This window comes from Oncorhynchus tshawytscha, linkage group LG32 (genome assembly GCF_018296145.1).
Source record: "Oncorhynchus tshawytscha isolate Ot180627B linkage group LG32, Otsh_v2.0, whole genome shotgun sequence".
Classification (NCBI taxonomy): domain Eukaryota; kingdom Metazoa; phylum Chordata; class Actinopteri; order Salmoniformes; family Salmonidae; genus Oncorhynchus; species Oncorhynchus tshawytscha.
The window spans coordinates 12517501-12545325 of record NC_056460.1 but is presented as its reverse complement, the minus strand read 5'-3'; the positions used below and the strand labels follow the sequence as shown (position 1 = coordinate 12545325).

General features: G+C 44.6%; 1 protein-coding gene across 5 annotated transcripts in view; it reads left to right on the top strand.

The window, feature by feature from the left end:
- The first annotated feature begins 234 nt into the window (after positions 1-234).
- Positions 235-27825, top strand: part of LOC112230111 (patatin-like phospholipase domain-containing protein 6) — a 37128-nt gene continuing 9537 nt past the window's right edge. For 2 of the 5 annotated variants that reach the window (XM_042310923.1, XM_042310920.1), the window contains exons 1-28: positions 235-335; positions 7316-7411; positions 8731-8784; positions 9035-9122; positions 12409-12491; positions 12607-12698; positions 12842-12982; positions 13242-13401; positions 13870-13950; positions 14799-14927; positions 15028-15108; positions 15371-15578; positions 15879-15979; positions 16290-16469; positions 17004-17081; positions 17478-17683; positions 19077-19208; positions 19457-19580; positions 19824-20013; positions 20125-20274; positions 20519-20582; positions 20674-20842; positions 21112-21294; positions 21903-22021; positions 22339-22495; positions 22729-22845; positions 23080-23149; positions 27594-27710. In XM_042310923.1, coding sequence (XP_042166857.1) covers positions 7355-7411; positions 8731-8784; positions 9035-9122; positions 12409-12491; positions 12607-12698; positions 12842-12982; positions 13242-13401; positions 13870-13950; positions 14799-14927; positions 15028-15108; positions 15371-15578; positions 15879-15979; positions 16290-16469; positions 17004-17081; positions 17478-17683; positions 19077-19208; positions 19457-19580; positions 19824-20013; positions 20125-20274; positions 20519-20582; positions 20674-20842; positions 21112-21294; positions 21903-22021; positions 22339-22495; positions 22729-22845; positions 23080-23149; positions 27594-27710 — 3331 coding nt within the window. In that variant the 5' untranslated portion in view covers positions 235-335; positions 7316-7354. Of the gene's footprint in view, positions 336-491; positions 615-7315; positions 7412-8730; positions 8785-9034; positions 9123-12408; positions 12492-12606; positions 12699-12841; positions 12983-13241; positions 13402-13869; positions 13951-14798; positions 14928-15027; positions 15109-15370; positions 15579-15878; positions 15980-16289; positions 16470-17003; positions 17082-17477; positions 17684-19076; positions 19209-19456; positions 19581-19823; positions 20014-20124; positions 20275-20518; positions 20583-20673; positions 20843-21111; positions 21295-21902; positions 22022-22338; positions 22496-22728; positions 22846-23079; positions 23150-27593; positions 27711-27825 lie in introns of those variants that run through there. The other 3 variants (XM_042310921.1, XM_042310924.1, XM_042310922.1) reach the window with 3 other exon arrangements.

Here is a 27825-nt window from a genome sequence, read left to right as displayed (position 1 = left end):
TGTACAGTACATTTTTGGTTTGTTATCTCTTGTTACTGGTTAGTGTAATCGTCAGTCATATACACCTCGCCAATCACAGGTTTATTTGTAGCGTCCCCTTCTCAACCTTGCAGTGCGACTGGCTACTTCTCTCATATGTATATTTAGATAGGCGGGCTATGTTGTAACATTTCATCCCTGGATGCAGATTGGATTAGATAGCCACGATTTCAGATTTTGATTGGTCTGCTGCTCATGTAGAATAAAAAAAATAGGAGGAGTTGTATTACAGATAATTTCCGCTATGTGTGTTATTTGACAGTACTGTAAAGCTTGACGAGAAACACGCAGTTCAGGTAAGGGTGTTTATCGTTTTAGTCACTTTACATGTCGATAAATATCATGACATGTCTAGTGAGAGGTCTGTCTAGCTGAATAAATTGACATATGGATGCGTCTTTGTGGTAGAGATTGTGTCACCAAATGTCCAGATAGCGCGCAGGCTGTGCCGAGCATGTCAATCAATAAGCACGGTCCGTGCTGAGGTCAAAAGACTGCATCTTTGCTTTAACCAGATTCTGGTGGTTTTTCTGCATTTAACGGCTAGTTAACGGCTAGCCAGCAGGGACAGTGAGGTAGGTGTATAATGCTTGCCTGCTGTTTCAAAGCGTGTCAACTTAGCTAGCTACCGTAACCAGGCTACTGAATGTTGTGGTGTAGAGGCACACATTGTAACTGTTAGCTATGTAACTAGCTACAAAAGAATGAGATGACTTAATTGAGTACACGTTTCTAATGGGCTTTCCAGAACATGTTTGTCCCTGTAGTACTGCTAAGGTAGATGAGTGCCGAGGCACGAAATTAGCACCACTTCACCAATTTCATTACCGTACTCTGCGCAAAAACATACCCACGGTTTGCGCAGGTCCGAACGAGAATGCGGCTACGTTAGATTCAAAAAGGCCGACCAGGTTATTAATGAGGGCTATAGTAATGCAACGCTACACGCGAATTATGCAACAACTATTTTGACATAGAAACCCGAGCTGACCTACTATTGCCACACTGTCATGCTACCGTTCACAACTGCACACGACTCATGAGCTACTAATTCATGTCACAAAGGCGATACTCTAGTTAACCTACACATTTGAAAACGGTAATATAGTTCATGCTAATTGATAGACTTTAGGGAGCAAGGGTCAAGTTGGGCTATATGCTTACGTCTGGTTTCTGTTCTCTGTGGCCCTCGTTATTGCACATCATAGAAAGTTGGCTAAGTCAGAGTTCATGTACTTTCTGTCCATAGTCACCACAGTAGTTTGTCTGTTCTCTAGGGTCTGACAGGCTGACCCAGTATAAACAACATGCTATAGGCTGTTGTTGTTGGTGTTAATCCCTGGCCCAGAATGGGCAGTGTACGTAAATAAAACAGGTTTGGTTGTGCTATTATTTCTCCTGGTGTGAGAGGGAGGGGAGGAGGAATGACGAGAGAGGGAAAGAGAGTTTGCCCATGCCTGGGCCTAGGGACATCAACACTGGCAGCATTGTTTTGAGGACAATGGGAATAGCCACCCAGCTATATGGAGGCGTTTACTGCAGAGTGGGAGAGAGAGACAGCTGCTTCTGCTAGAGGAGATTTCTGTAACATTTGACCCTTTTCACTGACCGTGATCTTTATTACGCTGTAATAATTCTGCTAGCCTAAGCCTTGTAGTAGTGTGCAATGAATGCAATAGTTAGCATAGGCCTACGTGTTACACAATAGGATATACACTGTGACAACAACACTTAATATTCACTGAGATGGCATGAAGGGACACGGCAACTCGCTCTTGGGATCATTGGACACTCAATACTTTAAGTTTGCCAGATTGATTGTCTTTTATCCTTCGAGAGCTAATTCTTTCCACGACAAAAGCCTAGCACTTCAGCTGTGAGTGAGGGGCAGGGAAAATGTCATGATGAGCAAATGGAAATGTGTATGTTTTCCTTTCTATATGATTTCCCTGGGTCTCCTTGTTGTCTATACAGCACAGACCAGCAGAGCATGTGATGTTTCCAGAGCCAGACAGTACTGCTTGGCTGGGTGGAATCACGGCTAGGCCTAGTTTACCATGGTATTTCATTAAAATGGGCATTTATGAACATAAGGATATTCAGTAGTTTGGGTACTAAACAGTTTTGCTTCAGCAGTTGGTTAAATGAGTCAAACACAAATGAACAGTGGAGGATGAGAGAGGGTAGTAGAGAGAATAGACCTTGATGCTACACACCCTGTTTCAGGTCTGTTTGTGACAGGCTATGCAATATGACAGTCCACTGTCAGCCACTCTCTCTGCTTTGATTTCATCCAATGCAGCTCTTGGCCTCTGGTTCCTAGACCATGATGTCATGGATTATCCCTATAGCTGGGGTTCAAAAGTACATACAGAGCATTTGAAAAAAGTATTCAGACCCCTTCACTTCTCTACATTTTGTTACGTTAGCCTTATTCTAAAATGTATTTTTTTTAACTTCTCAATTTACACACAATAACCCATAATGACAAAGCAAAAACAGGTTTAGAAATTAGTATTCAGACCCTTTACTCAGTACTTTGTTGAAGCCCCTTTGGCACCGATTACAGACCTAAGTCTTCTTGGGTATGATGCTACAAGCTTGGCACACCTGTATTTGGGGAGTTTCTCCCATTCTTCTCTGCAGATCCTCTGAAGCTCTGTCAGGTTGGATGGGGAGCGTTGGTGCACATGAACAGCAATTTTCAGGTCTCTCCAGAGATGTTAGATCAGGTTCAAGTCTGGGTTTTGGCTGGGCCACTCAAGTACATTCAGAGACTTGTCCCACAGCCACGACCGCTTTGTGATTAGGGTCAATGTCCTGTTGGAAGGTGAACCTTCGCCCCAGTCTGAGGTCTTAACTTGCTCCAGAGCGCTCATCATAAAGGATATCTATACTGTGCTCTGTTAATCTTTTCCTCGATCCCGACTAGTCTCCCAGTCCCTGCCGCTGAAAAACGTCCCCAAAGCATGATGCTGCTACCACCATGCTTCACCATAGGGATAGTGGCCACTCTACCATAAAAGCCTGATTGGTAGAGTGCTGCAGAGATGGTTGTCCTTCTGGAAGGTTCTCCCAGCTTCACAGAGGAACTCTGGAGCTGTTTCAGAGTGCCCATCAAGTTCTTGGTCACCTCCCTGACTAAGGCCCTTCTCACCCGATTGCTCAGTTTGACCTCATGGCTTGGTTTTTGCTCTGACATGCACTGTCATCTGTGGGACCTTTTTATATAGACAGGTGTATGCCTTTCCATATCATGTCCAATCAATTGAATTTACCACAGGTGGACTCCAATCAAGTTGTAGAAACATCTCAAGGATGATCAATGGAAACAGGATGCACCTGTGCTCAATTTTGAGTCTCATTGCAAAGGGTCTGAATAATTATGTAAATAAGGTATTTCTGTATTTCATTTTTTATAAATTTGCAAACATAAAAATAAAAAATCCTGCTGTGTCATTGAGGTATTGTGTGTAGATTGAGGATTTCTTAAAATTTGATCTATTTTAGAATAAAACTGTAACGTAACAAAATGTAGAAAAAGGGAAGGGGTCTGAATACTTTCTGAATGTACTGTAGTAGGCCTTAACCATATTACATTAGCTTTTATGGCTAAATATCTGTCTGTTAGCCTAGCTAGGGTATGTTTGATCAGCTTCAGTGACAGTCAATGGAGGTTTGAATTAGAGGTCGACCGACTATGATTTTTCAACACCGATACCGATTATTGGAGGACCAAAAAAAGCCGATACACAAAAATCGTCCGATTTAATATGTGTGTGTAATAATGACAATTACAACAATACTGAATGAACAATGAACACTTTTATTTTAACTTAATATAATACATCAAAATCAATTTAGTCTCAAATAAATAATGAAACATGTTCAATTTAGTTAAATAATGCAAAAACAAATTGTTGGAGAAGAAAGAAAGTACAATATGTGCCATGTAAAAAAGCTAACATTTAAGTTCCTTGCTCAGAACATGAGAACATATGAAAGCTGGTGGTTCCTTTTAACATGAGTCTTCAATATTCCCAGTTAAGAAGTTTTAGGTTGTCATTATTATATGACTATTTCTCTCTATACCATTTGTATTTCATATACCTTTGACTATTGGATGTTCTAATAGGTACTTTAGTATTGCCAGCCTAATCTCGGGAGTTGATAGGCATGAAGTCATAAACAGTGCAATGCTTGAAGCATTGTGAAGAGCTGCTGGCAAACGCAGTAAAGTGCTGTTTGAATGAATGCTTATGAGCCTGCTGTCAGTCAGGCTGCTCTATCAAATCATAGACTTAATTATAGTATAATAACACACTGAAATACAAGCCTTTGGTCATTAATATGGTCAAATCCGGAAACTATAATTTCGAAAACAAAATGTTTATTCTTTCAGTGAAATACAGAACCGTTCCGTATTTTATCTAACGGGTGGCATCCATAAGTCTAAACATTGATGTTACATTGCACAACCTTCAATGTTAAGTCATAATTACGTAAAATTCTGGCAAATTAGTTCGCATTGAGCCAGGCGGCCCAAACTGTTGCATAGACCCTGACTCTGCGTGCAATGAACGCAAGAGAAGTGACACAATTTCCCTAGTTTAATATTGACTGCTAACATGAATTTCTTTAAAAAAAATATTCTTCTGTGTATAGATTTTAAGAAATGCATTGATGTTTATGGTTAGGTACAGTCGTGCCACGATTGTGCTTTTTTCGTAAATGCGCTTTTATTAAATCATCCCCCGTTTGGCGAAGTTGTCTGTTTTTGTTAGGAAGAAATAATCTTCACACAGTTCGCAACGAACCAGGAGGCCCAAACTGCTGCATATACCCTGATTCTATTGCACAGAATGCAAGAGAAGTGACACAATTTCCCTAGTTAAAAGAAATTCATGTTAGCAGGCAATATTAACCAAATATGCAGGTTTAAAAAATATAGACGTGTGTATTGATTTTAAGAAAGGCATGATGTTTATGGTTAGGTACACATTGGTGCAACGACTGCTTTTTTCACAATTGCGCTTGTTAAATCACCCGTTTGGCGAAGTAGGCTGTGATTCAATGATAAATAAACAGGCACCGCATCGTTATATGCAAAGCAGGATAAACTAGTAACATCAACAACCATGTGTAGTTAACTCGTGATTATGTTAAGATTGATTGTTTTTTTATAAGATACGTTTAATGCTAGTTAGCACCTGTCACACAGTCTCCTCGTGGAGTGCAATGTAATCGGGCCATGATCGGTGTCCAAAAATGCAGATTACCGACTGCTATGAAAACTTGAAATCAGCCCTAATTAATCGGCCATTCTGATTAAATCGGTCTAGTTTGAATGCTAAGCTAGCTGCTTGTTTGTCTGTGCTCAGTGTGTGGCCTATAAAGACTTTGTTTGGGTTGCATACTTGCATTTATTTACGTCAACACATTGGTTAGGAGAGATGGTGGGGGGTCTGGAATGTCTGCTGTGATGTAGGGATACATGGAGGGAGTGGGAGGAAGAAAAGTAAAGTGGCGAGATGAAGGGAACAGATGGGGGTGGAGTTTAATTGGTCGTCGCTAGGCCTAAATCCCAGGAGTCATCAAATCAAAGTGCATTTGTCACGTGTCCCGAATACAACAGGTGTAGACCTTAGTGAAATGCTTACTTACAGGCTCTAACCAATAGTGCAAAAAAAGTTTTGGTGAACAATAGGTAAGTAAAAAAAATAAAACAACAGTAAAAAGACAGGCTATATACAGTAGCGAGGCTACATACAGACACCGGTTAGTCAGGCTGATTGAGGTAGTATGTAGATATGGTTAAAGTGACTATGCATATATGATGAACAGAGAGTAGCAGTAGCGTAAAAGAGGGGTTGGCGGGTGGTGTGCGGGACACAATGCAGATAGCCCGGATAGCCAATGTGCGGGAGCACTGGTTGGTCGGCCCAGTTGAGGTAGTATGTACATGAATGTCTAGTTAAAATGACTATACATATATGATAAACAGAGAGTAGCAGTAGCGTAAACGGAGGGGTTGGGGTGGGGGGGCACACAATGCAAATAGTCCGGGTAGCCATTTGGTTTCCTGTTCAGGAGTCTTATGGCTTGGGGGTAAAAACTGTTGAGAAGCCTTTTTGTCCTAGAATTGGCACTCCAGTACCGCTTGCCATGCGGTAGTAGAGAGAACAATCTATGGCTGGGGTCTTTGACTATTTTTAGGGCCTTCCTCTGACACCGCCTGGTGTAGAGGTCCTGGATGGCAGGCAGTTTAGCCCCAGTGATGTACTGGGCCGTTCGCACTACCCTCTGTAGTGCCTTGCGGTCAGAGGCCGAGCAATTGCCGTACCAGGCAGTGATGCAACCGGTCAGGATGCTCTCGATGTTGTAGAACCTTTTGAGGATCTCAGGACCCATGCCAAATCTTTTTAGTTTCCTGAGGGGGAATAGGCTTTGCCGTGCCCTCTTCACGACTGTCTTGGTGTGTTTGGACCATTCTAGTTTGTTGTGGACACCAAGGAACTTGAATAATCCAAATAGGGATTGGGGGGGGTAAACGCTCTTAGAGGACCAGTCCTCAGGGAGATGCTCATGGGAAGAGGGGGGGTATTAGTACCATGCCATGCCATCTGGCCACAGTAGGATTGTCTGTCTCTGGATCATGTGTTCCAACTGCCACTGTATTCCCTATATAGTGCACTACTTTTGACTAGGGCTCTGTTCAAAAGTAGTGCACTGTGTCGGGAATAGGATGCCCTTTGGGACCTTACCTGTGTGTCATTGGAGCACTGTTATTATCTCTATCTCGGTTTGGGACTGAGAGATGATCATGTTGCCAGTTTCAGTGGGGGAGGGGAACGGATGGGGATTGGCTGAGAGGCTCTGCTGTTCATGCATAAACACATATACAGTATGTATCTATAAACAGCAGTACCTCTCAGAAACTTGGATAGGTGACTTTCCCAAAGTTCCCAGGTTTTCCAGGAATTCTGGTTGGAGTATTCTAGAATTCCTGCTTGTTGCCTCTTGATTCAGGGAATTTTCCAACCAGAATTTTGCAGCCCTAAACCTGGACAACCTTCACAAAGAGCAATGAGTCATAAATGCATACTAGATAGTATTTAGTATCATTTTATTAGTCATTGCTCTTTTTAAAAGTCCAGGTTTATCTTCCGTGCGACTGAAAAGCTATTTGCTTTACTACTTGTGTGAGAGAGTGAGTGAGTGACGTAAACAGTAGCCTGCATGTCTAATGCCAACATCCTGTTTTGTCTCCTTCGAGGCCGTTGATGGACCAGCCTGGTGAAGAGGCGGGGTTAGAATGGGACAGAGCACCTCGGAACAAGAGGGCCGAGAACATGCAAATGCCTCTCTGGACGTAAGAACACACACACACACAAAATCCTGTCCTCTACCACTTACTCTAGCCCCATTGACCTCACCAACTACTACAGTGAGTGAGTGAGAGAGAGAGAACCTAGTCTGTTGCACAACCGAAATGTCTTCTGCAGTATGTACAGTATCCACCGACTGTCAGACCATAACCAACTGCTCATCAATAACTGCAGCGAAGTCCTTTCTTTTGTCTCTTCTCCTGATCAATAAGCACTGACCGCCCTCCAGCTCAGTCACTGATTGGCTGAGAGCCAGAGTACTAAAAGCCCATTGGCCTTGCCCCATAGTTATACACTATCTGATTGGTTATGTGACCAGTGGTCAACTCAACCATCCCCTTCTCTCTCACACACACTTTCTATTGCAGCAGAACTGTAAATAAGCTTATCTCTGAGCTAGGATCTCCACTCCTTCAGTGAGTCATATAGGGCCTAGTCTTAATCAGTGAAGGAATTAGAACAGGGAAGGTGCTTTTGGCAGGACATCACTCAAGTTCTACGATATCCTCCTGGAGAGAAGTGTCCTATTGATTTAGAGTTAGAGACCTGTCATTTCTCTGCTTTGGTCCCCAACTGTGTGGGTGTGTATGGCATAGGAGTTAGACATCTCTCTTGGCTCTCTCACTTGTTACCTCTCACTCACTCACTCACTCACTCACACACACAGCTGTGTACAGTATAGTCAGATGATCACAGCCAAATTGCATCATGTCTCAATGAGCTCTCTGTTATTGTCTGGTGCAGCAGAGTAAAGCAGCAGACAGTCACTGTTCCTATTGTTGGTCTCAGAGCCAGGCTGACATGGGCGCACGGCAACTCAATCCATACTGAGAGAAGGCAAATAGGCTTACTGTACAATAAAAGTCATCATCATCATTAAAAGTATTGTTAGTGAGTTGTGTTGTCCCATATATTTATATGGAGCTTTTTGAGTTAAGCTGGGTAAGAAGGGACTGAGAGAAGGAGGGGTGAACAAAGGAAGGAGCAAGTGGGGTGGGGTGCTGACCTAAGAGGGTGTTGATAAATAGTTAGGCCAAACTCAACACATTGGGTGACTGGATGTGTTTAAGATCCCCCTGGAAATTGTCATCCAGACCTGATTCAACCCAGGTGAAACTATTTTACGTCATCATTCCCCCTTCCCTGACATGGCAAATCCCAAGCCCTGAATTCCTTTATACGTCAGTTACTTAACTCAGTAACGGAGCTTTTGCCAGCTCTGGAAAAAGCTCCCTGTCTACAGTACATAGTATATAGGCTGTTTTATACGGTTGTTCACTTCTCTTTTTTTGTCTACCAACAGGAAGGGTTTAACAACATCAAGGCGTTTGTGGAGGAAGAGCTACAGACTAGCATGGTTAGTTCGTATGTTGTAGTCTGGTGTGCAGTGTTTCATTCCACGAAGCCATTGTAATTATGCTCTAATCAACCGCTGCACACCTCTCTCTCTCTCTCTTTGTCTCTCCACATCTCCCTCTGTCTGTCTCTCTACATCTCTGTCCATCTCTGTCTTTGTCCATGTCGCTCTTTGTCCATGTCTCTGTGAGTGTGTGTGTGTGTGTGTGTGTGGTGTGTCTTTCTCTCTCTCTCTCTCGCTCTCTCTCTAGATGATGGGGATGGTGATTGGTGCGGGCATCGCCATAATCCTCATCGCCATCCTCATCTTCTTCATGCTGCGGAGGATCCAGCTCAGAAGTACGTGTAACATTCTCTCTCCAATGCATTTTCTTCAATAACTATAAAATGAAATGAATGCTAGCTTCAGGCCACACAAGCTCACAGAACGGGACCGCCAAGTGTTGTTGCTCGTAAAAATCTTTTGTCCTCGGTTGCAACACTCACTACCGAGTTCCAAACTACCTCTGGAAACAACATCAGCACAAGAACTACTCATCGGGAGCTTCATGAAATGGGTTTCCATGGCCAAGCAGCTGCACACAAACCTAAGATCACCATGCGCAATGCTAACATGGAACCCAAACCGGTTGCACGTGTGCGCCACCGCGTATATATGTATTTTGTCCCCCCACACCAAACTTGATGACGACACGCAGGTTAAAATATCAAAACAAACTCTGAACCAATTACATTAATTTGGGGACCGGTCGAAACGCATTGAACATTTATGTCAATTTAGCTAGCTAGCTTGCACTTGCTAGCTAATTTGACCTATTTAGCTAGCTTGCTGTTGCTAGCTAATTTGTCCTGGGAAATAAACATTGAGTTGTTATTTGACCTGAAATGCACAAGGTCCTCTGCGCCGACAATTAAGCCACACATAAAACGGTCTACCAAATAGTTTCTAGTCATCTCTCCTCCTACGCTTTTTCATCTCTTGACTTTATATTGGCAACTTTCATAAATTAGGTGCATTACCGCCACTGACCTCGTTCATCTTTAAGTAACCCACGTGGGTATAACCAATGAGGAGATGGCACGTGGGTACCTGCTTCTATAAACCAATGAGGAGATGGGAGAGGCAGGACTTGCACCGCGAGCTGTCTCACAAATAGAACTGACTTCTATTTTAGCCCTTGGCAACGCAGATGGTCGTTGACGCACAATAATTGAATAATATAGATTTCTAAATTTATTTTGCAACGCTTGCGCACGTGACTTGAGCGGTGTAGTCAGCCTGTAAGCGTCGGCTGGAGTGGTGTAAAGGTTGCCGCTATTGGAGCAGTGGAAACGTGTTCTCTGAAGTGATATATCACACTTCACCATCTGGCAGTCCGACAAACTAATCTGTTTGGCAGATGCCAGGTGTGGAAGAACTTAACTGGCCTGCTCAGAGCCCTGACGTCAACCCCATCAAACACTTTTGGGATGCATTGGAACCTCCGACTGCGAGCCAGGCCCAACATCAGTGCACGACCTCACTAATTCTCTTATGACTGAATGGAAGGAAGATCCGGCAGCAAGGTTCCAACATCTAGTGGAAAATCTTCCCAGAAGAGTGCAGCAAAGGGAGGACCAACTCTATATTAATGGCCATGATTTTGAAATGAGATGTTCGACGAGCAGGTGTCCACATACTTTTGGTCATGTAGTGTATAGACACCATATGTGTTTTAATAAAATCATCTGTGTACTAAGCTTGTCTGATGCTTTAAGCATGCCTTTTGATTTAAATAATTAAGACAAATTACTCAAGAGGAAGCCAGAGGTCAAGATAGCCTAAATCTTTTCCTGACCCTCCCGCTCACCTTCGCAGATTCTGCCGTTAAACTCCTGAAGTTGCCGTTAATAGGCAACACCAGGGGTCGGCAACCTTTTTGATTTGGAGTACCAATTTATCTTACCATGTCTACCGATCTGCGTGCCAGTTCTGATTTTCATATGCACGTTTTCGTGTCAGTTTCATTTCATTTCTAATAGTCTTTGTATCTCAAAATCATTGTCATGTGGTTAATTTAAATTCTATCTAAATGAAAATTATACAAATCTAAAAGTAACTTCTATTGCCAACTATGTACAAGTTGCCTACATAAAGCCAAGAAAGAAAAACATTGCATCCTGCAGGTAGAAAATATCCTGATTTTAAATATAAGTATCCTATCAATTACATTGGCAATGCAAGGCCTGTCTGCAACGAACTTGCATTGTATCAACTGGGTCCAGCCTGAAGCTCCTGCTAGCAAACTTGTAACATTGTATCAAATATTCTGGGCCCTCAGTTTCCACTCCAGTGAACTTGGGACAGACACAGCTGTAGGCTATTTGTGCAAAGGATAAGAAGTAATCTAGGTATTTTATGACATTTCCACTCGATCAGAGCATTAAATGTTTCCCTTTCATGCCGAGTGGTTATCGAAAGGGAGAGTGCTGGAAATATTTTTCAAATGCATTGACAAACTATTGTCATTGGGGTGGCAGGCTAGCCTAGTGGTTAGAGCGTTGGACTAGTAACTGGAAGGTTGCAAACCCCCGAGCTGACAAGGTACAAATCTGTCGTTCTGCCCCTGAACAGGCAGTTAACCCACTGTTCCTAGGCCGTCATTGAAAATAAGAATTTGTTCTTAACTGACTTGCCTAGTTAAATAAAGGTTAAAAAAAAAATTCTAAATGGATTCTAAATCCAGATTCTAAATCCAGACTTTGTTAACGATCTGTTTGAGTTGAAGAAAGCATTTCTTTGAGAAGCTCTACAGCTTATTAGTGGTGGTGAGTTAAGACAATCAGAAATACTATCAGACATCCCCAAATGGGCACATTTTATAGGCCACCATTAGCACGCAGGACAGGTAGCCTAGGCCTACTTCTATATGCGTAATCAGGTGCACGTCCTTACTTAACATTGACTGGAGTGTTCTAAACAAAAGATGATGGAATGAAATGAACCAAAACTTTTTTCTCAGAAGTGTAGCATAGGCTGTGAGCACTGCGAACAACGTGTCCACTCCAACAATGAGAACTGTAAATGACTAGACCTAATAATAATATTACCATAAAATTACCATAACCAAACAAACATTGTAGATTGGGAATTAATGTTAAATGTAGGTTACTACTGGTGATATATGTAATGGGGAATTGATAGACACAATCAAAGGGCAAAGAATTCACACAATTAAGTTATGAAACAATGAATTTATACAAAATGGCGGGAGAGCCCATTCTGGAGAGAGACATGCATTTTAGCCACACCCCCTTTCATCTTGGACCGTGGCATACCCACGGCCTCCTCAATGAATTAGTCCACTGAGACAGGCGTCAATCAGACCGGTGTCTCATGTGCCATGGATTTTTTTTTTAATCCATTTGCGACTGCTCGACTAAAACAAAATCTTGGTCGAACAACAGACTATTGACCAAACAATCGTCCAGTCAACTGCTTGTGAATATATGGTTTTAGCTTGCTATACAATGCTATAATGTATCTTTAAAATGTTCATACTGGTACTTTATATTGTTCACATTGCCATACTGTTTGTGTCCGTGCTCTAGTATCTCCATATATGTGTGTTTTAACTTCTCACAGACCTGCAAGCCCAGGAGGCCCCCAAGTATCGATTCCGCAAGAGGGACAAGGTCATGTTCTATGGGCGAAAGATCATGCGCAAGGTTAGTGGCTGTGGTGGGATGCGTTTTGGGGGTTCTAGCAAAGTAAAATGGTACCCTTTTGTTCGACAATGTGTCTTTTTGTTCTAGTTGACCTTTTGACCTCTGGCTCTCATAGGTGTCCCAGTCTACCTCTTCCCTGGTGGGCACAGCCTCTTCCACACGCCCACGACTCAAAAAGAAGCAGAAAATGCTCAACATTGCCAAAAAGTGTGTGAACACGGTTTACCCTGTCTATTCTAATTCATGATGCTAACGAACTTAGTGACTACAGAGTAGAGAACAATAGTCTCTTTTACATTTGTCCTCTCACTCTCTCATCCTGCTCTCCACCCCCCCTCTCCTCCCTCCAGGATTCTGCGTTTTAAGAAGGAGGTGCCCACCCTGGTAGCTAAGGAGCCTCCTCCCTCAGTGCTGGAGGCCGACCTTACAGAGTTTGACGTGGCCAACTCCCACCTGCCCTCCGAGGTGCTCTACATGCTCAAGAACGTCCGGTACGTAGGGACTTCTCCAAATTTGTTTGTGTGTGTGTAGAGTGTACTCTCTGTGTGTGTTAAGATGTTGTGGAGTTCTTACCTATATGGAGGAGACGTGTGTGTTCGAGTATCAAACCACCATCTATCATGGGTAAATTGTGACTGACTGATCTTCCAATAATATTGAGTAGTTATTAATGATGCAAAGTGATATGTAGGTCAGTCAGTCACTTTTTGTGTGTAGTAATCTCCCCCCCCACCCCCACCCCCCTTGCAGTGTGCTGGGCCACTTTGAGAAGCCTCTGTTCTTGGAGCTGTGTAAACACATGGTGTTCCTGCAGTTTCAACAGGGAGAGTACGTCTTCAGACCGGGCCAGCCTGACAGCAGCATCTATGTGGTACAGGATGGAAAACTAGAACTGTGCCTTACTGGAATGGTGAGAGTGTGTGTGTCTGTGCACCTGTGTGTGTTTCTCATGTACACAAATGGCCAGACATTTACATTTTAGTTTTGTTGTTGTTGCCTTCTGTACAATTGAGCCTCCATCCATGCTAACGAGTAAACAGGTACTCTCATAAGGGGCTTACAGTTCTCTAACAATTAACTCTCTTGTAGGTCATTAAATAATGATTAGCACCTATTAGTTTTTGACTCAGATTATCCCAATATGGAGGAAAAGGATCAAATGGAATGATCTCTGAATTTAGAAAGTTATGGCCACGATGAACTTGCATTTGGGCAAAGATTGGAATAACTTAACATGAACAGAATGTTTTCACGATAACTGTCAATTGTACTGTTTGCCTGTGTTATTTTGTGCTTTTTTTAACACAGAAATGTATGTGCTTTTTTGTCCATGTTCATTTGTTATGACGTACTCTGTTTTGCCCCTGTGTGTTTGTAGGACGGCAAGGACGGTGTGGTGAAGGAGGTGTACCCCGGAGACAGTGTCCACAGCCTCCTCAGCATCCTGGATGTCATCACCGTAAGACACGCCCACTTCCTGTCCCGCATTGCACACTACCTAAACCACCATGCCACGTGTCGTTTCTTGTTTAAGTCACCCCCTGTCACGTTTCAGTCAGAACTTTGAACTTAGTCAAGGAACAAGTCAGGGAAGTCGTGCGTTTAATCGTAGCCGCTAAAGTTGAATCATATCAAAGTCATGATGATTTTGCAATTGAATGTTATATCGTGAAGCACTATGATATGACAAGTGCGGCTTATGTGCGCTTTTACTCTTGGTGGGAAGTATACAGTGAACTATTAAACACATGACCCTTTTAGAGTCAAGAGGATTTGGTAGCTAGCGTCTAACTCCTATATTTAGACTTGGGAAAAGTACCTGACACAAACATCCTGGAACCCTTGCTTTACGGCTGAGAAAAGGAAGTGGAAGACGTCTCTAAAGCATTGCTTTCTGCTGGTGGGTTCTGCTAGTTCCCTCTTATTGGCTTGTGACTATAAACATTTTGCTGAGTAGTTCAGTTCTTTGTTAGTGCGTGGGTCACAGGGACATTTAAAAAAAAAAAAAGCTTCACCCAAGTCACTGCAATGGCCGGGGTAGGCCGTCATTGTAAAATAAGCATTTGTTCTTAACTGACTTAAATAGGACAGCGTTGAAAGGGCCTTGTCATTGTGTTTGTTTCAGGTACAACTAGCTAGCATGTGAGAACCACTCTCAACACAAACTTCCCCTCCCTTTACTGCTGAAAATAGGAACTTGTAAAAATGTCTCAAGTCTCCAAATTGTCTGTAAAGTTACCAATATTGAGTTACAGTATATTCTGAGAGCGTGTGTGTGTGAACCTTGTCACTGTGTGTGTGTTTCAGGGACACCAGAAGCCGTACAGGACGGTGTCGGCGCGGGCGGCTGAGGTGTCCACCGTACTGCGTCTACCCGTCGAGGCCTTCCTCTCCATCTTCGAGAAGTACCCTGAGAGCCTGGTGCGGGTGGTCCAGGTAAGCTACATTGTGTGTGTGTGTTTGTCACCAGGTGTGGACGTGTGTTTTTTCTCTTGATGTTCATGTGACCTTTTCCTCCCTCGGTCTTCTCATGCAGATCATCATGGTTCGTCTCCAAAGAGTAACCGTTCTGGCGCTGCACAACTACCTAGGGCTCACCAACGAGCTCTTTAGCCACGTGAGTCAAGCGCCACACACACACACAGTGCCACGATTCATCATACCACCCAGATCCTCAAACATACATGCACCCACACATGGACATTCTGTTTGTTACTTCATCTACCAGACTGAGTCATTCACCGCTAACGCTACCGCTAATCACTTTTCAATTATAACATTGCTAATTCAACGCTAGCCTGTCTTCATTGACCCCAACCTCTCGCTCGCTCGCTCGCTCTCTCTCTTTCTCCCATGCCCCTGTCCTGTCCTCCCTATAGGAGATGCAGCTCCTGCGCCTGCTGCCCCTGTCCCCCCACCCCGTGCCCCGCTCCAGCCCCCAGCGCCACGGCAAGCGTTTCGGTAGCCTGACCGTGCCCGCGGAGGACCGCGAGGCTGCCGTGAAGGACGCACCAGATCCTGGGAAGGATGGAGCCACAGTCCCACCAACCCTCAGCAGGACCATCTCCATGCCTGTAGACATCGCCGGTGACTAACTCTTTCTGTCGGTCCTCTCGATCCCTCTCTCTGTCCTCTTCCGTTCTTTCCTCTCTGTCCGTGTGTTAACATCTGCATTCTTAGTATGTAACTTCAGCTCTGTGGCCTCAGTCCAGTTTTTACTGCATGTTAGTGACCTGACTTGACATTTGACATTAGTGTGCTTTATGGTCCTAGAATGTAACTTACCTCTGTTGCTTCTCAGACTGTTGACTGTGGCGTTTACACGTGTTTGTGTTAACATGATTTCTGTGGTGTGTGTGTGTGTGTGTGTGTGGTGTCTACACAAAGGCATGCAGAAGAATCTGCGGTCTGATTTCGATATGGCCTACGAGAGGGGACGGATCTCAGTTTCCGCTGAGGACGGCAACACACCACCCACCTATTCACGGGTCAGTATATACGCGTGTTCACACACACACACACACACACACACACACACACACACAAGGTTGAGTATTAGTGACATCTCAGAATATGTATTTACATTTTAAATCAAATCAAAACAGACATTTTTTAGTAATTCAACAGTTTATCTATTCACTAACAGTCAACCTAGTGCACTAAAATACACATTTGCACTTCAAAGTAGACCACTAACTCTTATCTTTGTACATCACAGATCTGCACTTCAAAGTAGACCAGGCACAGTGTACTGTAATTGACATTCATGTCCCTCCATGTTTTCTGTTTCTTTCCCAGGACCAGCGGGAGAGGAGGGTGACCGTAGACGAGGTGCCATCGGGGGTGTACCTGTACCCCGAGGAGGAGGGGGGTCCGGACAACCAGTTCTCACCAGGACCAGGACCTGTCCCCGGTCGCCCCAGCCCTGCCCTGTTCGAGGAGGCCCTGAAGGAGCTCCTCAAACTCATGAGGATAGAGGTTAGTACTAACTACTGCTTAGTAACCTTAGTACATGGTCAGTAGATGGTTGCTATCTATGTAACCATGACTCAAGTAACAATGTAATCATGTGGCATTTACCTGATTATTGTGTTAAAAAAAACTGTCACCAAGTTACTTTGTCCTTTGAGCTAATGTACCATGTCTAGACAAGATATTTTGAAATGCAAAGGCCAAAGTGTTCTTATTGGACAAGTAGTACCTCCCCTTTTCAAAACATGTCTCCTTACTGGACATCAACCAGTACTTTCTCCCTTTGACTCCTTTTATCTAAGCTTCTTACAGTTCCATTTCACAATCTACTGTTATGGTTGGCACCGAGCATCTGAAATGTACGATATTGAAAGCTCTGTCTCCGTCCGTATATTTGCCAACCCTCTTGATTTGCAGCCCAGGAGAGCAAAAGGGGAATCCAGACGTTGTTTCACCACCAAGAGCGTTTCCTCATTCCCTCCCTCTATCGCTGTCTCACTCTTTCTTTCTCTCGTTCTGTTCTTTTCCTTCTTCTGCCAGGACCCCACTCTGCTGAATGGGAGAGTGACTCTGCACCACGCCAAGGCAGGAACTGTGCTGGCTAGACAAGGAGACCAGGTACTTTACTGAGGCTTGGAGAGGTCCTCTCCTCTGTTTGAATGCAGGTTGACGTTTGTCATCTTGCCATGGAGGCAGAACTGAGCGATTTCCGCTAGATGGGCCAGCTGCAAAGTCAAAATTGTCAACATCGTCATGACAACACCTGACTGTTTAATCCCCCAATTTTATGAGGGAGAAGTCTTCAAAACATTATAGATTTTTGATATCACAGATTCCTATCATCCCTTAATGTTTTCCTTGACATCTTTCCCCTCCAAATCCCTCTCTTTCCCATACTTTATTCTCCCCTCCCCAGCTCCTTACCCCCTCCTCTACTTGCCTCTCTTCAACCCCTCTAAACACACAAAAACAAAACATGAGACCTGAAATCTGAACTCCCTCTTCTCCTCTCAGGATGTGAGTCTCCATTTCGTCCTGTCCGGCTGCCTCCACGTGTACCAGCGGATGATCGACAAGCAGGATGCGGTGTGTCTGTTTGTCACCCAGCCGGGTGAGATGGTGGGCCAGCTGGCCGTGTTGACTGGAGAACCCCTCATCTTCACCATCAAGGCCAACAGAGACTGCACCTTCCTCAAGATCTCCAAGTCTGACTTCTACGAGTGGGTGTCTAGTAGAGACCAGACTAGAGATGGACTAAAGCGGCGGGGGGCAAGCCTGGTCCTGGAGCGCTGCAGGCACTTCCTGTTTTTGATTTAACCGACCTGGAAGACCAGCTGTGTTGAATTTAGGCGCTGAACTGATCAATTAGCTCAGTTGGTGTGGTGTCTAGTTGGAACAACATCCTGCTGTACCCGTGGCACTCCAGGAACAGGGTTTCCTACCCCTGGGCTAAACCCTTGTGTGAAATCAAATCAAATCAAATCAAATGTATTTATATAGCCCTTCGTACATCAGCTGATATCTCAAAGTGCTGTACAGAAACCCAGCCTAAAACCCCAAACAGCAAGCAATGCAGGTGTAGAAGCACGGTGGCTAGGAAAAACTCCCTAGAAAGGCCAAAGCCTGGTTCCTCTCTAGGTTTCTTCCTAGGTTATGTGGGGTGGCCAGTCCTCTTCTGGCTGTGCCGGGTAGAGATTATAACAGAACATGGCCAAGATGTTCAAATGTTCATAAATGACCAGCATGGTCGAATAATAATAAGGCAGAACAGTTGAAACTGGAGCAGCAGCACAGTCAGGTGGAAGTTGAAACTGGAGCAGCAGCATGGCCAGGTGGACTGGGGACAGCAAGGAGTCATCATGTCAGGTAGTCCTGGGGCATGGTCCTAGGGCTCAGGTCCTCCGAGAGAGAGAAAGAAAGAGAGAAGGAGAGAATTAGAGAACGCACACTTAGATTCACACAGGACACCGAATAGGACAGGAGAAGTACTCCAGATATAACAAACTGACCCCAGCCCCCCGACACATAAACTACTGCAGCATAAATACTGGAGGCTGAGACAGGAGAGGGGTCAGGAGACACTGTGGCCCCATCCGAGGACACCCCCGGACAGGGCCAAACAGGAAGGATATAACCCCACCCACTTTGCCAAAGCACAGCCCCCACACCACTAGAGGGATATCTTCAACCACCAAAAAAGGGGTATCGTTCACAGTCTGGGCATTAAGCTGGACCATTTAGTTTAAGCCTAACTCGGGTTTAGAAGTAGAGAAATGCAGGATGTTGGATGATTACATGAAATTTAAATATACCCGTAGTCACTGACTGTTGACTATTACACCATCTGTTACAAGTAGGTTGGCTTCAGTTCCAGACATGCGTTTCTCGTTCTATGTCACAACTGTCTCACTGTTGATAAGATGCTGGTTATTACTGTCTATCTGGTCATGGTAGAAAAGACGGAAGTGGTTCGAAAGTGGCAAACACTTCTCCTAACCCTAGCTTTGTTTATCAGTTCCTGTGATATTTAAGCATAGTGACTGCTTCTCCCCGGAGACACTGCCTGTGTGTTTTTCCTGATCTGGTGTGCTCTGTGCTGCCCCCTGTCTTTAGGATCATGAGGGAACAGCCCAGTGTGGTTCTGAGTGCAGCCCACACCGTAGCCATCCGCATGTCCCCCTTCGTCAGACAGATGGACTTCGCCATAGACTGGATGGCTGTGGAGGCCGGCAGAGCCCTCTATAGGTATCTGGACAAATCTTCTCTTATGGCAGTATTTTTAATTTGACCAGAAAAACTGTATTGGTGTGTTTTTCTGACTGACAATATCACCTATCTGAAGGTATTTTTCTTTCATACGTTTCAAACTCTAGCCTTGCACAGACACACTCAACTGTACACTGTCCTGAAACCAAACCACTCTTTTTTTGTTTGGGGGGGGTCTGATGAAAACTGAACTGACTGTCCTCCACCTCCTCTCCTCATATCTCCAGGCAGGATGACCAGTCGGACTGCACCTACATAGTTCTGAACGGACGTCTGCGTTCTGTTATACGTAAAGCTAACGGGAAGAAGGAGCTGGTAGGAGAGTACGGTCGAGGAGACCTCATAGGAGTGGTGAGACTTTGGCCCATTTCTACAGCTCTCATCGTTCTGGTCTTCTATGTAAAGGCAGAATATGTTATCACTATATTAGTTTATAAAGCTAATATTCAGAATAAAGTCAACCTCATGTATTTATATTAGACCTGTGTGTGTGTATAGTGTATGTTTGGGTTGTATTAGATCATTGGGGACACTATACCTTTTTTAAATCCCATTGTTTTTGGAGCTCTCACGATCTCCTCCTGTTTTCCCCAGGTTGAGGCTCTGACCCGACAGCCCAGAGCCACCACGGTCCACGCGGTCAGAGACACTGAGCTGGTCAAGCTCCCAGAGGGAACGCTCAACAACATCAAGAGGAGGTACCCACAGGTGGTCACCAGGTTGATCCACCTGCTGGGACAGAAGATCCTGGGGAACCTGCAACAGGCCCGCGGACCATTCTCAGGTGAGTGTGTACACAGGCATGTACTGTATGCATACACACACTTGCCCTCTTTGTCCTCTAGATAAAGCCATGTATTACACTCCCTCTCTCTCTCACCCCGTACTTCTCCAGGTTCTGCCCTCGGCCTGTCCAGCGTAGCGTCCAGCCCTGACGTCACCAACCCGGCCAGTAACCTGTCCACTGTGGCCGTACTGCCCATCTGTGACGAGGTGCCAATCAACGCCTTCAACCTGGAGCTCAGCCACGCCCTCAGCGCCATAGGTACACTCCTCTAGAGACTAGCATAGCAACTGTCAATCAAACCTTACTATGACTTGAACGTCTTGTTTCATATTAGTCAATAGTTACATCTGCCTAATGTGAGTAGATTCTGTGGACAATAAAGTTGTTCTATTCTGTTCCTTAACTAAGTTGTTACATTGAGCGACCGTGATATTCAATTTTATATACATAAATTGTTCTCTCTGAAATATTAGACACATTTCTATTTGTCCTTGACGTGTAGGACCTACCCTGCTGCTGACCAGTGACATCATCAGAGAGCGACTGGGGGCCTCCGCTCTGGATAGGTCTGTTTTTTTATCCTCTCTTCTTCCTCTCTCCCTCTGCAGTATCCATACCAGTTGGTTGTTCTAAACTCTCGTTCTCCCCTCGCAACAGTATCCACGAGTACCGTCTGTCTGGCTGGCTGGCCCAGCAGGAGGACATCAACAGGATAGTCCTGTACCAGACAGACAGCAGTATGACTCCCTGGACCCAGCGCTGCATCAGACAGGCTGACTGCATCCTCATCGTGGGCCTGGGGGAACAGGAACCTGCACTGGGACAGGTAGGAGGGATGGGGTGAAGAGCTGGAGGTTGATTTGGGCTCTATGTTTGGAGGATTGGTTGACCTATGAAGCTACTCTACTTACAAGCTGCCGCGTTACATTTATTTGTTCAATTTAAAACTTTCGTTGTGAAATTATACATGAACCTCATATTTAAGCTTATTTGTAGAGATTTTTTTTTAAAACAGTGTAGTTATGACTGCATCTTATCCTTAGTACTGTATCTAACCATGCCTCTCTCTCTCTCTCTCTCGCTCGCTCGCTCTAGTTAGAGCAGATGTTGGAGAACACTGCGGTGAGGGCCCTGAAACAGCTGGTGCTGCTCCATAAAGAGGACGGCTCGGGGCCCTCCAGGACCGTAGAGTGGCTCAACATGAGGAGCTGGTGCTCCGGACACCTCCACCTCCGCTGCCCCCGCCGGGTCTTCTCACGGCGCAGCCCCTCAAAACTGGTGCGACTCCCTGGGGAGATGCCATGACTTCTTTCTAACTTTCGTTCGTTTTTTTTGTTGTGCTTTTCTTTCATTCGTTTATGCATTCGTTACACACCGACCTTTGCACACATCTGATTGTGTTCCTCCGTTAGATTGAGGATGAGGACGGTTGTAAAGAGAGCTCTGACGATGTGGTAAGAGAGGAGGCTAGTCTGTTTGCAAGCAAAGGTTTTATGGATACTTTAATAGCCTGTTGAGCATGTCCTCTTCATCCAATCTATATCTTTTTTTGTTTTCTCTTGCACCGAGTGACGGCTCAAAATGAAGCCCTTTGCTGTTCTATGAATAACACGAGTTTTGGTTTTCAAGAGAAATAACATAGTGCTTTAGCTACAAAGGCTTTAGGAATCCCAGCCCAGGTCGTCTTGGGGAAATGATCCATTGACAAGCTTACCAACCACTTACAGCGCTTCGGTGGATAGCAACTGTCGCTAACCAGGCCCAAGTCTGAATGGTTGGACAAGCTCTCGTCTCTAGCGCATGGAAGCCTACAAATTGTTCAGATTATCATCTGAAATCAACGTGTGTGTGTGTGTGTGCGCGTGCGTGTGTGTGTGTGCGGGCAGAGGGAGGTGTATGAGAAGGTGTGTGAGAAGACTGCGGACAGACACAGTGATTTCTCTCGGCTGGCCCGGGTACTGACTGGGAACAGCATCGCTCTGGTGCTGGGAGGAGGAGGTGCCAGGTCAGTGGACTCTCTTTTGTGCTAGACTCTCGATTGTAGATGATCAAGTAGTACATGCTTTACTCCACATCATCAAATGCATGTTTTCAATGACAGTCATGGGACCACAGCTCTTTGCATGAGAAGTCCAGTCTTCTGTTGATTATTATCAAGATTTCTTGTAACATCAAATGTCCTTCAGGGTATCTGTAGTCTCGAATTAGTCAGGTTCTTTTGGATCTTTTCAAATTAATGAAAGAAGTGGAAGAAATGCAGTCCTCAAACAGAGTGAGTTTCCTACTCTCTCTGATTGGTTGTTGTCCCTGTCACTCTTGCAGAGGCTGCTCCCACGTGGGAGTGATCAAGGCCATGGAGGAGGCAGGGATTCCCATCGACATCGTGGGCGGGACGTCCATCGGGTCGTTCATCGGGGCGCTGTACGCCGAGGAGAGGAGTGCGGTGCGCACCAAGCAGAGAGCCCGCGAGTGGTCCAAGGTCTGATCCTCCCTCCGCTATACCATCATGCACTTCTCTTGTTCCTATTTGGCACATTCCTTTGTCAGGTGACATGTGTAGTGTATTAGAGGGGATCAGTTTGAGCACGGCGAGACACAGAATCACTCGTGTTGATTTGTGGATCAGTGTGGATCAGTGATTCTGTGCGGTTCCGACTGAAATGTCGACATCAGACACGCTCATTATTAACCTCCTTCCTTCCCTCCCTACAGGCGATGAACTCCGTATTCAAAACCATCCTTGACCTGACCTATCCCATCACCTCAATGTTCACCGGCGCCGCCTTCAACACCAGCATCTCCAAAGTGTTCCAGGACAAGCAGGCTGAGGTGAGAGGTCACACTGTCTGTCAGTGCTACTAGAGATGTCTGTCTGTGAAGGAAACTGGGCTAGGTTCAGTCGGCAAACCTTGTGAACAGTTGCAGATAGAGATGTCTTGAATAGAGCTGACGTTGATACCTACTCCACATTTTGGAGAGGCATATTTGTTCTACATAATATATATCCCTCTGAATGTTCCTTATTCCAATTCATATGGAATGTGTGGTCTTTGTAACCATCAGGACCTGTGGTTGCCCTACTTCAATGTGACTACTGACATCACGGCGTCCGCCATGCGTGTGCACCAAGACGGTGAGTGACAGGCAGCTAACCGCTGGCCCCTCCTTCTCTCTGCTCTATCGCTGTTTAGAAATGGACGACTAGATTTCGAAGTTGTCTTGACCGCACTACAGAAGTAATTGTCCTAGTTCTACGCAATTTTGAGTAGCAATTGGATAGCTGTTAGGAAAACTCTCAAGCAGTCAGACACACACACACGTTAGATGTGTATTTTATTTAGATATATACTCCATATGTAACGCTATTTAACTCAATCCACTCACGCTGGTACGGCCCAATATGCCCGAGAACTAACGTGGGATTGACATGATCATTCATTCCTAATGTCATTCGGCGTTTGACGATAACAGCTAGATCATTTAGATTAGAACGCCCTGGTTTTACTGTATCAGAGAATGGGTTATGGGACTAAAATCCCAGCCCCTCTATTGTACATTTTACATTTTTATTTTATTTTAGTCATTTAGCAGACTCTCTTATCCAGAGCAACTTAGTTAGTGCATTCATCTTAAAATACCTAGGTGGGGTTATAATTTGGCGTTTTAGATCAATTGGTTAGATTCTGCATGCGTTTCAGATGTATAATACTAATCGGGAGGTCATACAGCTGGTATGCTAGAGCAACATCCTCTGTTCCCTGCTTGTTTAATATGTTTTTCCATTGACTGACTGACTGACACTTAATATATGGATTGTGTATGTATGTGATGACTGACTGAGTGAGAAATGCACTACCACTAACTGTAGCTAAAATATACCTAGACGCTGGGGGTACGACCCCTGCTGACCGCTTGGGGTCAAAGGCCACACCTTTTGGCTTGTGGAAGGAAACATACCCCCTCCCCCAAATCCAGTCTTAGTACATGTTGCATGCATTCGTTATCACCAGTAATGTCCACTAGTTTGTAAGAGCAAAGGCATTTAAAGAAAGTAACCTATATTGTTTCATGTTATTTATGTACTGATTTTAGGCCACATAGGCAAATGTAGCAAATGGGTCCTTCTTGATCCTGGATTTGGGGTGTCATAAGGTTGTGCGGTCCTCCAGTCATATCTTCAATGCCTGTCTGCACTTGGCATGTTTACTAACGGCGAGAGCAAAGCTTTACAACCCTCTCTCTTTACCGACCACCTTCCTCCTCCCTAGTGTAATGTCACTTCCTGTTGACGCAGCCTAGTCCACTCCCACTGCTCATCTCTATTGCTCTCTTTCTCAGGTTATTCCTCCTACCTTTCTCACATCTGTTTTATGTTTAAAACGTGTCTTTAAAACAACACCAAACAAACCATGCCACAGTGACTTCCCTAATGTTAATTTGCTCATATGGGGACACTTTCACCATCTGCTGTATAGGCTTACTATTAGCCTGGTCCCAGATCTGTTTTACCATCATGCCATCTCCTATGGTTATTGTTGGGTAGATGGCACAAACAGATCTGGGGCCAGGCTAGTGTACTATAGATGTAGTGTGCTAGTCGCTTCCACCCCTGTCCGCGTCAACAAGTAGGATCCAGAACACTCTTCATTTGCTTTACCCCTCTGCACCCTTACGCCTCTCCCTCCATCCCTCCCTCGCTTCCCATAGTTTCTCCCAATGTGCTTTTCTTTCATACAGCTCTAAATTCCCATTACTGGAGGCTACACACAGGAATAGAGTGAAGTTGCCCCAAGATGCTGATCTTGGGTCAGTTATGTATTTCCCCCAATAATGGTTAAGTTTAGTATTGGGGGAGGGGAAGCTGATCCTAGATCTGTACCTAGAGAACTTCACACATGGCCAGAGCGCAATTTCTGAAGCTCAGAGTACGTTTTTTTTTTAACACCAACCTCAGGGTTTTCCAACATAGGAAGTTACACCGTTGGCTCGTTCGTAACGAAAGGACTTTGTCTTCGCGGTGGCACTATTTAGTTTATGCAACACCCCATGTTTCCATAAGCCAACCAATGAATGTTAGTCTCTTCGACGTTGTGTAAATGTAGCATCATTTAGTCTTTATTTTTTAAATGTTATGCTAGTCGCAAGATGGCGGCTTTTAGAGTATGGTCATAGGCATCAGATTTATAGTGTGTGTGTGTGTGTGCGCTAGCTAACTCTCCCTGGCTTGAAGATGGATCTTCCTTTTCATCTTTTTCTAACTCTTACTTCTCTCTTTCACTGGTCTCCCTCTATCACTCGCTCTCTCTCTCTCTCTCTCTCTCTCGATCCCTTTTTCCGAGAATGTTGGTGCATTTTGTAGTCATTTTCTTGTTTGTTGTCGGCTGCTATCTATCTAACCAAGCTAATAATAATTATTACGCTCTAAACAAAACACCAAACAGGACGACTGTGGCTGTTGATAGCCTGGGAAAGAGTAGAAATACACTGAGTGTACAAAACATTAGGAACACCTTCCTAATGTTGAGGTGCATCCCTTTTGCCTTCAGAACAGCCTCAATTTGTCGAGTCCTGGACTGTACAAGTCCTGGACTCTACAAGTCCTGGACTCTACAAGGTGTTGAAAGCGTTCCACAGGTACGTTGGCCCATGTTGACTCCATTGCTTCCCTTCGTTGTGTCAAGTTGGCAGAATGTCCTTTGAGTGGTGGACAATTCGTGATAAACATGGGAAACTGTTGAGCGTGAAACCCAGCAGCGTTGCAGTTCTTGACACAAACCGGTACGCCTGGCACCTACTACCATACCCCGTTCAAAAGCACCTACATTTTTTTTTTGTCTTGCCCGTTGGCACACGTACACAATCCATGTCTCAACTGTCTCAAGGCTTAAAAATCATTCTCTAACTTTTTCCTCCCCTTCATCTTCACTGATTTTGAAGTGGATTTAACAAGTGATATCAATAAGGGATCATAGCTGTCACCTGGTCAGTCTATGTCATGGAAAGAGCAGGTGTTAATGTCTTGTGCACTCAGTGTATGCAGGTCTCCATTTTCCAATGAGGTTTCTGAACTAATACATGATTACGGTGTTCATGGTTCCTTTTGAGTGGTTTAGGAGAGTAAATGGATGACACCATTTTAACTATTAGTTTAAAATTCAGTGTAATATTAATGCTGTGATGCTATTTAGTTTCTATCTGTATTTAAAAAATGTAATTGTCATCTACAGTCCTGTCTGTGCTATCTGTTTTAGTTCTCGAACTGGCCTCTCTGGTTATTTACTTCTAGAACTGGCCCCTCTGGTTATTTACTTCTAGGACTGGCCTCTCTGGTTATTTACTTCTAGAACTGGCCTCTCTGGTTATTTACTTCTAGGACTGGCCCCTCTGGTTATTTACTTCTAGGACTGGCCTCTCTGGCTAGGACTGGCCTCTCTGGTTATTCTGGTTATTTACTTCTAGAACTGGCCTCTGGTTATTTACTTCTAGGACTGGCCTCTGGTTATTTACTTCTAGGACTGGCTTCTAGGACTGGCCTCTGGTTATTTACTTCTAGGACTGGCCCTCTGGTTATTTACTTCTAGGACTGGCCTCTCTGGTTATTTACTTCTAGGACTGGCCTCTCTGGTTATTTACTTCTAGGACTGGCCTCTCTGGTTATTTACTTCTAGGACTGGCCTCTCTGGTTATTTACTTCTAGGACTGGCCTCTGGTTATTTACTTCTAGGACTGGCCTCTCTGGTTATTTACTTCTAGGACTGGCCCCTCTGGTTATTTACTTCTAGGACTGGCCTCTCTGGTTATTTACTTCTAGGACTGGCCTCTCTGGTTATTTACTTCTAGGACTGGCCTCTCTGGTTATTTACTTCTAGGACTGGCCTCTCTGGTTATTTACTTCTAGGACTGGCCTCTCTGGTTATTTACTTCTAGGACTGGCCTCTCTGGTTATTTACTTCTAGGACTGGCCTCTCTGGTTATTTACTTCTAGGACTGGCCTCTCTGGTTATTTACTTCTAGGACTGGCCTCTCTGGTTATTTACTTCTAGGACTGGCCTCTCTGGTTATTTACTTCTAGGACTGGCCTCTCTGGGTATTTACTTCTAGGACTGGCCTCTCTGGTTACTTACTTCTAGAAACATTGCGTTATGTTACCTGGCCATGTTCACTGAGGGTTTTATATTGTATACGTCAGATACAATTTCAGGTCGTGTTACGTTTTTAGGTTGTATACGTCGAGCGTTCTGGACATGTTTTGCCCCTTTTGTCTCCTGCTCTTTTCTGTCCCTCACTCTCTCTCTATATCTGGCCATCTCTAGCTCTGTCTTGCTCCTAGGTTTTACAAAATTACGGAAACTTTCCAAAGTTCTCAGGTTTTTCAGAAATCCCGTTTGGAGGATTCCCAGAATCAATTGGGAATTCTTCAACTGGAATCTCCCCAACAAATACGGGAACTTTGGGAACGTTTCTGACAATGTGGAACCCTAATCTCTCCTCTCTCCTTTGTCTCTCTCTCTGTCTGTGTGTGACGTGGGGCTATTTGTCCATGTTTGATGTCCCCTCTCCATCTTCCATTCTGACAGGCTCGCTGTGGCGCTATGTTAGAGCGAGTGCCTCCTACACCCCCTATTTACCTCCCCTCTGCGACCCCAAGGATGGCCACCTGCTTGTGGATGGTTGCTATGTTAACAATGTCCCAGGTCAGAGTTCAAAGTTCAAACCCCGACCCGTCTCAACCCCAAAAAGGAGTGGTCGAAGTTGCTCCTGACCACTGATACAGGGTCATATTATTTTCACCCACCTGATGGTTGATGT